Below are 16,456 nucleotides of genomic sequence, written 5' to 3'. Positions count from 1 at the left end.
TTTTGAACATAATTAGGCCTGTATGAGACGGGAGCTGGGGTGTCTTCAAGTATAATTTTACCACTAATGGACTACTAGTTGACTTCTACAGCCTACTACCATCTGCACCATCTGTCAAATCACTCAAAAGCCAAATTTTGAAACGGCTGCTATTGTTGTGAGACCAAGAGGAAGGCTTATGATAATTCATGTAGTTATGTTAAAATCAGTGGTCGGGCAACAGCAAGTCGTCTATTCCACAAATATATTGGCAAAATAGTGTGCGATTACGCAAAGATACACTGAGATTACTGCGAGTACAGCACCCATAATCAAAGTCTCTATTAACAGAATACGAGCCGTTCTTTTCCAGTGAGGAGAGGAGCCAATGCAGCTCACTGGACGTCCAGCCGGGCGGCTCTCCCACATTCTGCGGCAGTGACTCAGCATTGGCATGAGGTTAAACTCGGCTCTCCGTTTGGACAGCGTCAAAGTGTCTATGCCGGCATCACTGATACGTGAGGCAGTTGTGCGGCGTGCACTCTTCCTGTTCCTCCAGCTCGGGGCACGGCGTGCCGCTGTTGGAGGGTTTGAGCAGGATGTAACGGGTGCGATGGCGCGTGCCGCCCCGAGAGCACGGCCCCAAACACAGGCCCCAGGACGACCACATCGACACCTCGCAGTCCAGCGGCGTTTCTGCAAGACAGGCAGGAATTGTGAGGAGCGCTAGCCAGAAAAGCTGTCTGGAAGCAATCCGTCAAGAGATTATGTTTATGTGCATGTTTATGCATGGCCAATTAAAGAAAAACAGACCACTGGCGTGTTTGGACTGAAAGCTGACCGGCTCAAATATCCCAAATAATTGAACAAATGTGTATTTTTTTTAGTAGGTTACTAGGTCAGTGTATAATTTAGGGTCCTTTTTTTTTTTTTTTTTTTTTTACCATTTTATCCATTAAGAGATTACATTTCAGTTTATTCAGTGTCAATGCAATGTCTGCTTTTTGAATTAAGTTCAAAATAATGAATAAAATAAGTTCATATTTTCAAAACATTATTATTTTTTATCTCAAATGAACTTCAAAAGAGTATATACCTGTCAACTATATTGGGTGCATTGTTATAGTTTGCAATATTTTGATGATTTTAATTCAAAATTGAGGTTAAACTGATCAAGAAAACAACATTTGGTTGGCCAAGCAAAGGCTGCTACTGAAATTATGAGTCAAAATGGTGAAAATGACAACTGCTACCTGTCAATCCATATCATTTTTCAGTAACAGAGTTGACAAACTCATCACCAAATTGATGTTTCATTATTAAGCTTGGCAACTAGCAGATACAGTTGAGGTCAAAACTTTACATACACCTTGTAGAAACTGCAAAATGTTATTTATTTTACCAAAATAAGAGGGATCATACAAAATCCATGTTATTTTTTATTTAGCACTGACCTGAATAAGATATTTCACAAAAAGACATTTACATATAGTCCAAAAGATATAAAATGACCCTGTTCAAAAGTTTACATACACTAATTCTTGATACTGTGTTGTTACCTGAATGATCCACAGCTGTGTGTTTTTGTTGTTGTTGTTTGTGATAGTTGTTCATGAGTCCCTTGTTTGTCCTGAACAGAAAAATCCTTCAGGTTCCACAAATTTGTTGGTTTTTCAGCATTTTTGTGTATTTGAACCTTTCCAACAATGACTGAATGATTTTGAGATCCATCTTTTCACACTGAGGACAACTTTGCCTAAATATCGTGTTTTTTTCATTTAGTACTGCCCTTCAGAAGATACTTACATGTTTCCCAGAAGACAAAATAAGTTAAATTTACCCTGATCTTCGAATTCAAAAAGTTTAATGTATAATTTTCCTTCTGAAGCATCAGTGAGTGTTTGAACCTTCTGTAATAGTTGCATATGAGTCCCTCAGTTGTCCTCAGGGTGAAAATATGGATCTCAGAATCATACAGTCATTGTTGGAAAGGGTTCAAATACTCAAAAATGCTGAAAAACCAAAGAGTTTGTGTGACCTGAGAGATTTTTCCGAAGAACAGCAGGCAGTTTAACTGTTCAGGACAAACAAGGGACTCATGAACAACTATCACTAAAAAACACAGCTGTGGATCATTCAGGTAACAACACAGTATTAAGAATCAAGTGTATGGAAACCTTTGATAAATTCAACTATTATTTTCTCTTGTGGACTATATGTAAAAATATTTTATGTGAAATATCTTTTTCAGGTCAGTACTAAATAAAAAAACAACATGCATTTTGTATGATCCCTCTTATTTTGATAACATAATTCACATTTAGCAGATTCTGAAAGGTGTATGTAAACTATTGACCTCAACTATAAGTTACACTTATGAAATATATAATCTAAAACCAATAGATATTTTTACACTTTTAAAAATAAAGGTGCTTCACGATGCCATAGAAGAACCTTTTTTGTTTAAATGGTTCCATAAAGAACCTTTAACATCTGAAGAACCTTTCTGTCTCTCAAAAGGTACTTTGTGGTGAAAGAAGGTTCTTCAGATTATAAAAAGGTAAGAAAGAGATGGTTCTTTAAAGAACCTTTGACTGAATGGTTCTTTGTGGAACCAAAAATGGTTCTTCTATGGCATCGCTGTGAAGAACCTTTTGAAGCACCTTTATTTTTAAGAGTGTAGAATGACTCCTGTGCACTCAGTTAGAATGCAAGTCCCAATTTATGTGTGATACTAGCAAATTGTCCTAATAAACTGAAAAAAAAATGCTGGTTAGTGGAACAACACGTGCTCACATTTTTGTGGAAGCAAATAAAAAAGTGTTTACTACATGTGGCGTCCATTAGGATTCATTAAGTTTCAACTGTTTACTTCCCTCCCTCCCCAAAAAACACTGCAACACATGAAATCGTGCGCAATTCTGTGGTAAACCAAAACATTTAGAGGAAGCACGTAAGCAGTTCTTTTTTGGAACTTTACCAGCCAAATGAAATTCTTTGTGAAATAGGAAAATATTGATCAAGAGAAGGAAAACTCTGTGCCTGAATGTGTATGCAGACCTACCTAAGAATCTGTTGGTTTTGGTACCGTCAGGCAGGATGTGATTGGACACTCGGTTCGGGTGACGGGAAGGTTTACCCTGTCGCTTCACCCAAATGGTGGCCAGAGGTGGGAGTTCAGTCAGCCGTGGGTAATAGAACGAATTTGCCGGGTGGTTTGGCTTTTGAGAGGTGATCTAGATGAGGACAAAACAGATATTGATGTGGTAGAGTTGTGATCAGCCAAAATCAAGACATTGATGTCTAAATGCAAATGTTTTTAAAATAAATATAACATTTATGACAAATAAAATCATATGTAAACCAGTTCCTTAATCAACTTAGAATAAGAGCTCGCATGGAAAAATCCTGGGAAAAAATGTCTGGAACTTCTAGGCAAAAGCCATGAAAATTGATCAAATCTACAGTGGTTTACCCCAAAATCAAACTTCATCAGTTACTTAATTTGATGTGTTTTGAAACCCATATTATTACCTAAAACACAAAATTTGTTCTTTATAGGGGAACTTCCAACCTGCACTTCTTTCAGTGAAACTAAACAAGGACTGTGGCTGAATAATGCCCAAATTGTCCTTATCATATGAATCACTTTTATGTTTTTATTGTGCTTTTTTGACTTCAGCTTGACATCCACTATCATTATATGAAAGAGAGCAGTGTGAACGTTGTTCAAAATTTCTTATTTTGTGTTGGATATTAATTTGAAACAACATGAGGGTGAGTAAAACGTTCATTTTTGGGTAAACTATACTTTTAAAAGGAAATTTCTACACTGTAAAAAGTTTTCACCAGTTTCAACTTAAAAAAAATAAGTTTAGCAGCTGCCTTAAGATTTTAAGTTAAATCGACTTAAGTCATTTCAACTCACAAGTTATATCAACTCATTTTTATTGTAATAAGTTAAAATGACCTGTAGTTTTAAGCTGATTTAACTTAAAAACTTAAGGCAGCTGCTGAACTTTTTAAGTTTTTAAGTTGAATCTGGTGAAAACTTTTTACAGTGTATAGCAAATATAAAGGTAACTCCTTAGATTAGGGAACACATTTACTATTAACAAGAATTTTCTTTCAATAAATTCTCATAATTTCCTGCTTATTAATAGTTTGTAAAGTACTTGTTAAGTTTAGGTATAGGGTTGGATTAAGGGATCTAAAATATGGTTATGCAAAATAAGTCATTAATATGTGACCCTGGACCACAAAACCAGTCATAAGGGTACATTTTTTAAAACTGAGATTTATACATGATCTGAAAGCTAAATAAATAAGCTTTCCATTGATGTATGGTTTGTTAGGATAGGACAATATTTGAAAATCTGGAATCTAAAAAATCTAAATATTGAGAAAATCACCTTTAAAGTCCAAATGAAGTTCTTAGCAATGCATATTACTAATCAAAAATGAAGTTAAATGTATTTATGGTAGGAAATGTACAAAATATCTTCATGGAACATGATCTTTACTTAATATCGAAAAAATCGATGTATTGTTGGCTATTGCTACAAATATACCCATGCTACTTTAGACTGGTTTTGTGGTCCAGGGTCACATATGTGCTTTATAAGCACTAATAAACAGCCAATATTCTAGTGCTATGCATGCTAATAAGCAAAGAATTGCTCCTTAAAATAAAGTGTTACCAGTATGTTTATATAATACAAATTATTGTCCAGTGAGCCAGATTCAAAACTCAAGGAATTTTGGTCTTATTACAGAAATTGGTGCCTGACACAATGGAAAATCTTACAATCTTTATTAAAACCTTATCCAGTCACAATGAACAAAAGGAAAAGCCATGAAAGATCATTGTTTATAAATGCCAGAACCCATTACAATTACATCTTAAAATCATATTCATTTAATTTAATTTAATTTAAAATGTAAATATAATTTAAAATTGTATTTTAATTAAATTTTAATTTAATTTAATTTAATTTAATCTCTCATTGAAAGTTTTAGCACTTTTGAAGATTTTTTAAAATGCTTTTGAAAGACATTTCTCAGGCTCATCAAGACATAAAAACTCAGTAAAACCAGTAATATTGTAAATTATTATTAAAATAACACTTTTCTATTTAATGTTGTATGTAATCATTGATGTAAAAATCATTCTAATATGCTGAACATCAAAAATATCTTTACTGTCCCTTGTGATTGATTTAATATGTCCATGCTGAATAAAAGCATTAATTTCTGATTTAAAAAAAATAATAATAATTAAATTATACAGACCCTAAAACTTTAAACAGTAGTGTATAGCTGAATCACGGAAACTGTATCTTACCCTGGTGATATTCTCTGGAGGTGCTGTTGGAAAGTTTGGTGAGGAGAAAGTGAAGCCGCTATCTGTGCCGGCATCAAATGGGTGCAAGTCAAAGGTCATTTCCTGTTTCCACAGCCCACCCTCACACAGGTTCAGACTGTCCACCCCCACAAACCAGTCTGGACTGGGGATCACTTTCACTATGAGAGACAGCTGTGAGAGAAAACACAACACGACCAGTCAGTCTTGTGCTGAAAACATACACACAGACATTAAAAACACTGATTTACCCAATGGCAAAGTACTTCTTTGTTTTTCCCTTAGCATGCTCTACTAACATAATTGGCTTCATAAGTCACATCTGAAACTTTCTTTATAGCCATTTCCAGTATTTTCCACTGCTTCCTGTGTATGTTAGGTTAGACCATCTGGGTTTTTTTCTCTAAATGGTGATGAATGTTTCCTTTTTAAATATGACCTCATTCAGTAAGAGCCTCTCGGTCAGAGCAGAATGAGGGAATAGCCATACGATGCAGTCGCAGAGAGACATGAGCCATGGAGTGACATCAGCTATTTTAGGACCAGCACAAGCCTGATATTCAGCCAAAGATGATTCATCAGACATACAATAAAAACCTAACAGATCCTGTCTGCTTGAGTTCACATAAGGTATATCAGTCAAACATTCCTACAAAAAGAAATCTCAGGGTAGGTTTTCATATTTATATATCTCAGCTAGTGTGTAATGGGTATGCTTACTCGTCTAGGTTCAAAAGGGAACTTTAGGGCTTTTCACACTTGAACTAGAATGAATGAAGCATTTATATACCCTTAGAATTGCAATCTAAATGTTTGCAATAAAAATGAACAAACACTGTATTTGAACTGATACTCTGGTGAACACACGTCAAAGACTAACACAGAATGAAGTCATTATTCTCGTAGCTTCATAACATTACGGTTGAACCACTGATGTCACATTGACTGTTTTAACAATGTCCTTACTGCCTTTCTGGGCCTTTAACATGTCAATTGTGTTGCTGTGTATGCAGGGCCAGACAGCTCTCGGATTTCATCAAAACAATCTTAACTTGTGTTCAGAAGATAAACAAAGGTCTTAAGTGTTTCTGGAACGACATAAGGGTGAGTAATTAATGACAGAACTGTCTGGTTGAACTATTCGTTTAAGTCAGTGGTTCTAAACCAGGATGCCAGGGCCCAGTAGTGGGCCTTAAAAACTTTTAAGGGAGCCACAATTTAAAAATAATATATTTTATATAAGAAATGGATTAAAATGTTAACCCCCCCCCCCCCCCCCTCAAATCAAGTTGTTCAACAAGTAAACTGACATGTTTTTTATTTTCATTTGTCCCCAGCTGTTGTTTTTACTTAAAAACGTTTTGTAAAACATTTTTTGAGGAAAACATTCCAGGATTTTTATCCATATAATAGACTTCAATGGGAGCCAACGGGTTAAAGGTCTAAATTGCAATTTCAATGCAGCTTCAAAGGGTTCTACATGATCCCAGCCAAGGAATAAGAGTCTATCTAGCGAACCGATTGGTTATTTTCAACAAAAAAACAGAAAAAGTACATTCTTTTTAACCTTAAATGCTCATCTTGTCTAGCTTTGCAATACGCATGCGTAGTCTGTGCACTCCGGTTCAAGGCAGTTAGGGTAGGGCGAAAATTATCAATACGTTTTTTATTTTGGAAGTGGAGTAATCCTTTAAGCCTTTTAAGCTATGGAAGAGCAGACTGTCATCAAGCAACATTTTGGTTCCTTAAAGAACCTTCTATTCCACAGTTTTTAAAGGAGACCCATGCCCCTTTTTTACTAAATGTAATATAAGTCTCAGGTGTCCCCAGAATGTGTCTGTGATGTTTCAGCTCAAAATCACCCCATAGATCATTTATTCCCCACCCCCTTTTCCAGAATAGGACTGTGCCCTTACAGCTTGTACCTCAGATACTCTGCCAAAAAACATCAGTTTGCCCTGCTGAAAAAAAACAGCTAAAACCAGCCCAGGCTGATTGGCTGGTTTTAGCTGGTCAGCAGGCTGGTTTCAGAGGGGTGTTAGCCACTTTCGGTCTTAGCTGGTCAGGCTGGGAGACCACCAGCTTAAACCAGCCTGGGAGACCAGCTAAAACCAGCTACTTCCATCTTAAACCAACTAAGACCAGCCAACCAGCCTAGGCTGGTTTTAGCTGTTTTTTTCAGCAGGGTGGTTATGATTATCATGTCAAGATGAAATCATGCATTTAAACCATATGTGACCCTGGACCACAAAACCAGTCTTAAGTCGCTGGGGTATGTTTGTAGCAATAGCCAAAAATACATTGTATGGGTCAAAATTATAGATTTTTCTTTTATGGCAAAAATCATTAGGAAATTAAGTAAAGATCATGTTCCATGAAGATTTTTTGTAAAATCCTTACTATAAATATATCAAAATGTAATTTTTGATTAGTAATATGCATTGTTAAGAACTTAATTTGGACAACTTTAAAGGTGATTTTCTCAGTATTTGGATTTTTTTGCACCCTCAGATTCCTGATTTTCAAATAGATGTATCTCGGCCAAATATTGTCCTATCCTAACAAATCATACATCAATAGAAAGCTTATTTATTGAGCTTTCATATGATGTATACATCTCAGTTTTGTAAAATTTAACCTTATGACTGGTTTTGTGGTCCAGGGTAGAGCCCTGCGCGGGACTGTTTTCTTCATCCCGCTCCCGCCCGCGCCCGCCGAATTTCTGACCATTACCGCCCGCTCCCGCAACGTGTGTGTTACACTCCCGCCCGCTCCCGCAATATGTATGTCCACTCCCGCCCGCACCCGCAAAACTCTGTGAATTTATTCCCGCACGATAATAGAAATGCATTGATTTTGCCTCTTCTCCCGTCCCGCAGGGAAAAAAACGTATTTAAATTGCTGTTATTAAAGAAATTCATGTTTGTTTCTTTCCCTGGCCTGCATGTATTTTGACAAACTGGTAGGGAATAGTAGCCCGGGCTATCGGGGACATCTAAAACGCTTAGGCTACCGACTTCAAGTACTTTTTTTCACGTAATCGCCGTATGCAGCCAGAGGAGGGAGCACCGCGCCACTCATTACAACACACAGACTAACCCAGCGCGTTGTGCCGTAGACAGGCCGTTAGAAGTACAGAACGGATTTGCATCGGAAGAGGGAGGGCACTGCGAGGCAGCCCAAACAACGGGAAAAAGGCGAATGGACGGAAGAAAACTGGACAGGTTTTCCCGAAACCCCCTCTCGAAATCCTCCTGCAAAACAAGTTAAGCTGTCCAATGAATGGAGTTGCACTTTACCTTATTGGAATACCTCCGTATCCTGAAAACGAAGTAAGTGCAAGACTTTTTTCCTCACTAACGCAAAGCGCGCTGAGCATCCCGATCCCGCAGTGCTTGTTTTTAGCCGCCCATTCCCGCCCGCAGCAAAGTTCAAACCGCCCGCTCCCGCGAGATTTGCGTTGGGTCCCGCGGGACCCGGCGGGTCCCAATCCCAATGCAGCCCTCTAGTCCAGGGTCACATATTAGTTTTAACTTCTGATATGGAAAGCACAGAAAGTGGCTGTCACGCGGCATGCGAGTACTAAACTAACTCTCTTTTATGTCTTATTGCGCTTAAACTGTCAAATACACACAAGTTAATGTTAAAAACACACTCAAGTTACAAAAACAGTCGGTTATGTCTGTGAAGGTAAACAGCTGGGAAAGAAATCACATGTTTATATTAGATCTCTGTGGCAGAAGCGTAATATAAAGTAAATAAATCAATAAACTCTAAATAGTGTTCTGTGCTCGTTTGTGCAGCTAAAGGCAAAACAGTTAGTATGCTTTGCTCAAACTTTCACCATGGCGTTAGAACTGGTACACCATTGTCGCTTGTGAAAACAAAATAGTGGCGCATATTTTGGGGGCGGTAATATTATAATAAGATCCCCTTATCACGTCACGGAGGAAGCTAAATCTGACATGCTCGCTTTTTCACATACTTGCAAAGAAAGTCTTACCAAAACAAAGTTATTGGCTTGTCCTTTTTCACATTTCCGGGGTTGGTAGATGCACGGGCAACCCGATTATAGCACTTAAACATGGAAAAAGTCCGATTTTCATGATTTCACCTTTAAAATAACTATTTATCTTACTGTGAACATTTTAATAATCTAAAGAACTCTTAGCAAGTTTCAATGGATGTGAAAGGTTCTTCATGCAACGTCTGGTTCCAGTAAATAACCTTCATTTTAGGAGTGCAGATCACACATTTTAGGGCATTCCTAAAGCAAACATTAAAAACAGAAGAGATATATTTGTCGTCTGCACTTTGTTTCCATATTTGGGCCACAGTTTGGTACCTTATGACAACATCCAGTCCACAGCTGACTTTTCTCCAGACTGGATTTACTCTTGTCTCTCCCTCACATCTCTCCTACGTCTCTTCTCATTCCGTGGCTTTTCCAGGAATACCTCCTGCTATATCAATTTCTCTAGCGTGAGAGGCGAGCGGTGCCTCATCCCTCTGCTGTCTGTTCCGGCCCTGCGCTAATAGAGCTCAATCTCTCTTCAGGGCACAAAGTCACACTAACACATAATTGCCAAACCAATGCCCTGATTTGCCAGAATAGCGTGTCAGGAAAAATAATAGACAACTCATCTATTCCTGTCTGTCTGCATGCACAGCTGGAACGTGCTGTGGTTTCTCGCATGTCTCGCTTTTTGTAGAAATCCACGGTGCTGCTGCTGTCTGGATCTTATTAAAAGAACCTTGGGTAATTTTGGGCAGCTTTTTGCTGTTTCTGATTTACTTATTTTCCTGTTGATTTGACAGTGTTGGTCATGCATTTGCTGGAATCTGAAATTTGACACTGTGTCTCTGTTTGGAGATCTTAATTAAACACATCGCAATGTCAGCTGCAGCCCAACAGTATATTTAGGTAGTTGAAAATGACACATAAAGATGATAAATGCTGCTTTCACAGGCAGTATATAGAGGTAAGAAGGTATCAGGGGCCTGTCTGAATCTGGTGTTTGTGGAACATGTCATCTACTGAGATGCCTTTGCTGTCTATGACAGCCCACAATCCTGTGGTAAAGCTGTTATTTAGTAAACAAACAAGAAATAGACTGAAATAGACTCCTAAAAAACACGTGAGTGGTGCAAAGCTCCACTGTGGGGTTTCTGAGGTCTTCCAAATGTTTTGTTGTGTTGCTAATGTGGTTTCTGGGAGGTCTGAGTGGTTTACAGCAGTGCTGGTCAGTCTTGACTCTCTAAAATTATATTACTCCAGTACTCCTCCTTAATCATACTTCAGTGAAAATGGAAAACTAAGTATTAACAGTAAAAAGTAGGTCTATGTACACTACCAGTCAAAAGTTTTGGGGCAGTAAGATTTTTATTGATTTTTAAAGAAGTCTCTTCTGCTCACCAAGCCTGCATTTATTTGATCAGAAGTACAGCAAAAACAGTAAAATTTTGAAATATTTTTAGTATTTAAAATAACTATTTTTATTTCTGTTTTCTATTTGAACGTATTGTAAAATGTAATTTATTTCAGTGATTTCAAAGCTGAATTTTTATCATCATTACTCCAGTCACATGATCCTTCAGAAACAATTCTAAATCCTGATTTGCCGCTCAAAAACATTTATGATTATTATGTTGAAAACAAAATAAACATTTTTTTTAGTTTCTTTGATGAATAGAAAGTTCAGCATTAGAAGAACAGCATTTATCTAAAATATAAATCTTTTGCAACAATCATTTTCGATCAATTTAATACATCCTTGCTAAATAAAAGTATTAATTTTCAATAATTTCTTTTCCCAAAAAATTATACGGACTCCAGGCTTTTGAATGCTATATTGTATAATTTTACAAAAGCGTTTTATTTGAGATAAAAGCTGATCTTTGAATCTTTCTATTCATCAAAGAATCATAACAAAATGTACTTAACTGTTTTAAATATTGATAATAATAATAATAATAGATGTTTCTTCAACAGCAAATCTGAATATTAGAATGATTTCTGAAGGCTCATGTGACACTGAAGTCTGGTGTAATGATGCTGAAAATTTAGCTTTGAAATCATAGGAATAAATTACATTTTAAAATATATTCAAATAAAAAGCAGTTTTTTAAATCAGTAAAAATATTTCACAATATTACTGCTTTTGCTGTATTTTTTGGATCAAATAAATGCAAGCTTGGTGAGCAGAAGAGACTTCTTTAAAAACAATAAAAATCAAAAACTTTTAACTGGTAGTGTACATGATTTATTCTAACAAGATTAGTGCAGGCACTGAATATGTATTTAGCCCACCCTCAAATCTATATGAAATTATACTCTATATTGTTTAAAAAAGATATATAAATAATTTAAATAATATATTTAATGAATGATTTACAAATATAGTTGTGGTTAAAATAAAATAATAAAATGTGTAACTATTTTTTAATGCAGATTTTAAATAGTTAAAATTGCCAGTTGCTTTTATTGAGTCCCTCACTGTAAAAAACGACTGCTGCAAACTTAAAGTGAGACTTGTATAGTGTCACGTGCGTTGGAGGTTGAATGGACGAGCACAAGGCAAGATATTCCAAGAGTAGTCTTTTAATATAATCCACGATAATCAAACACACGATAAACAGGAGCAAGGTAATTCCACACACACATAACGTAAATAATAGCAGACAAAGAAACAGGGAAGAACTCAAGACTTAAATACTGTGAGGGTAATTACAAAGACAGGTGTACCAGATTAAATTAACGAGCAGGAAGAAACCAAACCTAGGGAGAAACCAATAACATAAAGCCCGTGGGTAAAAACAGAGGCAGACATGTGACATATAGCTTAATATAACAAAGCATGTCTCTTATTGAAATATGTAGTAGAAAGCCCATAAAAGATTTACATTATTTAAAAAATCCACATCGTTTATACATATTTTGGACTATTAGGGGGCACCATTATTTTCGATGATGTTAAATGGTTGCACTCAGTGAGCTACTGCCACTATCTGTTGCTATTTTTACCTCAACACAACTCTGTAAATAAAAATACTGATACAGTGCCACATTGTGCGGCTTTTGGTTGTAAATTTTAGTCGAAGGGCAACAAGGGCAACTAATGGAAGGATGCCTGTGGACGAATAAAACTTCCTAAAGACCAGCGTCTTTGTTCTCTCCACTTTAGCCCTGATGTCATTGTGGCTTTTAGCAGACTACAGCTACTGAAAGAGCTTACAAACAGCAGAGAAAAAAAACACTAGATACCATATACGGTTTCTCACTCGATATCCAGAGGCGTTTAGACCTCTTGCGGGGAAAAATCGATGGTTCGGCATTTGGTTTAAGCGCACACTTATATCCATCGCCACCTGTAAGCTCTTTCAGTAGCTGTGGTCATTGTATCAGTATTTTATTGTGTATTTAAAGTAGCAACAGATAATTCTAGTAGCTCACAGAGTGCAACCATTTCACGTCATCAAATAATGCCTTCCCCATAGTCCAAAATATGTATAAAACAATGTGGATTTTTTAAATAACATAAATCTTTCATAGGTTTTCAACTACATGTTTCAGTAAGAGAAATCATTTATGCTATATTAAGCCATACAAGTCTTAATAATTTAGCATTAGAAGTAAAAATGCATTGTTAATGCAAAGTAAGTGTTAAGGTTTGACTTGTTTTGACAAGTTTTGTTAAGATGGATATTTAAGATCTCAACAAATTGTATGTTGTTATACTTAATTGCAACAGCATTTTTTACAGTGTTCTTCAGCATACACTTATGGGACTTTAAAGTCTGACCACTTAAAAAAAATAATAGTCCATCTCTCCTCGACAAGCCACGTGATTTCAGTCTTCGTTCATGACTGTGGCACAATCGTACTGGAAAATTACTCACCAAAGTTTAAAACTAATAAATATGTTTAAAACTAAGGTGTCAGCAATCATTCCATCAATAACAAACGAACAGACTCTCACAGATCAAACACACACAGAGCCAAATTAGACCTCATCCCAAGGCCACATTCATACTCCCAGTTGTACCTCACTGCCTCGCGGATCTAAAAACAGCCGCGCCACACCAGACATCCCGCCATGCTGTGGTTATGCACCAGTAGGAGTGAATGCCAGGCGCATCTGAGGGTAGCTGCCATTTTTAATAAGTCTCCTTTGTATTCCAGACTTTGGCAATAAAGATATGTAGGTCACCAGCAGCACCAGCACTGCCTTTAGACCCTATAACCAACTGACTCACGGCTAACAGGAAAATAAATATTCCAGAAACTGAGAAGGAGCGTCTCCCTATCTGCAGATCTGGTGGGTGCAGGAAACGCAGCACAGGAGCCGGAAGGGAGGGAGGGAGGTTGTGGTTTGAAGGTCCTGGGACTGTGGATGTGGTTTTGGAGACCTGCGCTCTGGTGAAGTCTGTCTTTGTGCAATATTTAAGTATATTGTATCATTAAAGTGAGTGAAGTGAAATTTCACCCTATGTATTTTCTACATGTATGTTACTGAGCACATCCCACATCAGGCACACTTTACTTTAAGATCCAATTCTCACTATTAACTATTAATTACGTCTTTAGCCTCAATGAACTTCTAATTTGCTGCTTATTAATAGTTAAGTTTATTAATATGTGCTTTATAAGGACCAATAAACAGCCGATATGCTAGTAAACTGATTGCTACACTCACGATACCATAGAAGAACCTTTTTTGTCTAAATGGTTCCATAAAGAACCTTTAACATCTGAAGAACCTTTCTGTTTCTCAAAAGGTTCTTTGTGGCGAAAGAAGGTTAAGAAACAGATGGTTCTTTAAAGAACCTTAGACTGAATATTTCTTTGTGGAACCAAAAATGGTTCTTCTATGGCATCGCTGTGAAGAACCTTTTAAAGCACCTTTATTTTTAAGAGTGTAGTTAATAGAAAGAATTGGTCCTTAAAATAAAGTGTTACCTCTGTTACTTTCGGATGTACATCACAATCCAGAAGAAAAGGTCTGTTGCTACTGTTTAGTTGCGACTTTAAAGATGCCTTTTAGGAAACAGACCTCTCTGAGGAAACGCTTACCAGGGTCTAGTCTATATTCAGGTTGTTTTATGCTCTATTAATTTGATGGCTTTACCTTAGTGCAATGAAAATGTCTGGAACTAAACAGGCCAAACTGTGGAATGGGAAATGTCTTTGGGGAATTTCCCTTCTTGTCATCCAGAAAATAATTTTTTCTAAAGAACTGTTTTCATTTCAATTCCAATGTAAACTCAGTATATCATTCCCAGAGACAGATTTATCTACTTCTTCTACATCTACTGGGTAAATGAAACCAAGCCTTATCCATACTGATATGGTTTCATTCTATCATCTAAGCTCTTTTTTATTTGTATTTTTTCTAAAACATAGAAACTAGAGAATTAGCATTTTAAAAATAAAGGCGCTTCACGATGCCATAGAAGAACCTTTTTTTGTCTAAATGGTTTCATAAAGAACCTTTAACATCTGAAGAACCTTTCTGTTTCACAAAAGGTACTTTGTGGTGAAAGAAGGTTCTTCAGATTATAAAAAGGTAAGAAAGAGATGGTTCTTTAAAGAACCTTTGACTCAATGGTTCTTTCTGGAACCAAAAAATGGTTCTTTATGGCATTGCTCGAAGAACTCTTCAAAGTACCTTGATTTTTAAGAGTGCAAACAGTCTGCAAAGTTGTTAATCAAAAAGTGCATTAAAGATATTGCCTATCAAGAAGAAAAAAGAGTCGATTTAGAATTGCCTTAACAAATCCTCATATTCTCCAATCTTGTGCCTGTTAGCAATTTACGTCACTGGGTAACATATTAGCATAATCCCAGCTTGCCCACGAAATACCAAGAGTCTGAACTGCCCACTTCCACTAGTTAGTGTGTTTACATCATGTCGAGAAAAAGCTGTGTTTTGAGCTGTGATAGCAAGTTTGTTTTGTTTTCATTGCCGAAAGATGAATGATGTAACGAATCACTGGTTAAAATTAATTTTTTCCATGATACCACAACAATACAATTCAAGCCTTTTGTTGTGTGCTTGTCATTTTACAGAGCACCGCTTCTCTAATCTTTGCCTTTATCTTCTACGGCTTCTAATCTTCTTTATTTGGACTAACGAGTGTCTCCAAACCACAACCTGTAAGTACGATTGATACGTTATGTGTACATTTTCAAGTGAGTGCTCAAAATATCTGTGAACCCACTATTTCCTAAGAATGTGTTGAATGTGTTCTAATTAATTATGTTTTTTTTATGTCATTATTTTAAGAACGGATTTGGGCACTGTATTATTGTTTTATGTAAAGGTGCATCAAGGTTGCCAGGTTTTCACAACAAAACCCGCACAATTGCTACTCAAAAGTATCCCAATCACGTTTCAAGGGGGATCCCCAATAAAATCAAATTCTGGGGTGTAAAATACTTTTTGTCAGTGCTCTCCTGGAAAATTTGCATTCCAGGGGCTAAATATTACATTATTGGGGTTGCTTCGACCCGTGGACATCAAAAACAACTGTGGACTTGGCAACACAGATGGTAGCACTCCCTAATTTGCTCAAGCATTCCTATCTGTGCCAATCACAACAGGCTTGGCCAGCTGACCAATCAGAGAAGAGTAGGCTTCTAAAAGGGAGGGGTTTACAAACATTACGCTCAAAGCTGCTTTAAACAAATTGTTTTGAAATCATTGACAAATGACTATGTATAAAAGTATATTCCGTAAAAAAAGGTTAAAGAGCAGGTCATACGGATTTTCGAAAAATATATATTTTTTGATATACGTGGATATATTTTTTTATATTTTATATTTTATATATAAAGGTGCATCAAGGTTGTCAGGTTTTTACAACAAAATCTGCCCAATTGCTACTCAGAACTAGACAAATTGCAAATATGTTCGGCTGTGATTGGTTGATTCGATAAATCCTGCCTCTTGCCTCAGTCTGCATGAACAGTACAATTGCTTCACACATTCAGACGTAACCACTTTGTTCTGTCAAAATAAGACTTGAAATGGCATGAAAACAAGATGTGTGGAAGTTTTTAGCGAGTAATCAGCTTGGTGAAATTTAAAGCAAATCTCTGTGTCTGTGACCAAT

At 36.6% G+C, this 16,456-nt stretch overlaps 1 protein-coding gene across 1 annotated transcript in view; it reads right to left on the bottom strand.

The window, feature by feature from the left end:
- Positions 1-227: 227 nt before the first annotated feature.
- The window catches only part of spon2a (spondin 2a, extracellular matrix protein), a 34,462-nt gene continuing 18,233 nt past the window's right edge, over positions 228-16,456 (bottom strand). Inside the window, exons 4-6 of the mRNA XM_073820847.1 lie at positions 5,324-5,515; positions 3,044-3,215; positions 228-675 (exon numbers count right to left, since the gene is read on the bottom strand). Of these exons, the coding sequence (XP_073676948.1) occupies positions 488-675; positions 3,044-3,215; positions 5,324-5,515 (552 nt within the window). The 3' untranslated portion in view covers positions 228-487. The remainder of the gene's footprint in view (positions 676-3,043; positions 3,216-5,323; positions 5,516-16,456) is intronic.

This window comes from Garra rufa, chromosome 16 (assembly GCF_049309525.1).
Source record: "Garra rufa chromosome 16, GarRuf1.0, whole genome shotgun sequence".
NCBI lineage: Eukaryota > Metazoa > Chordata > Actinopteri > Cypriniformes > Cyprinidae > Garra > Garra rufa.
Note: the sequence above shows the minus strand (reverse complement) of the source record. Positions and strands in the feature narration are given on the sequence as shown.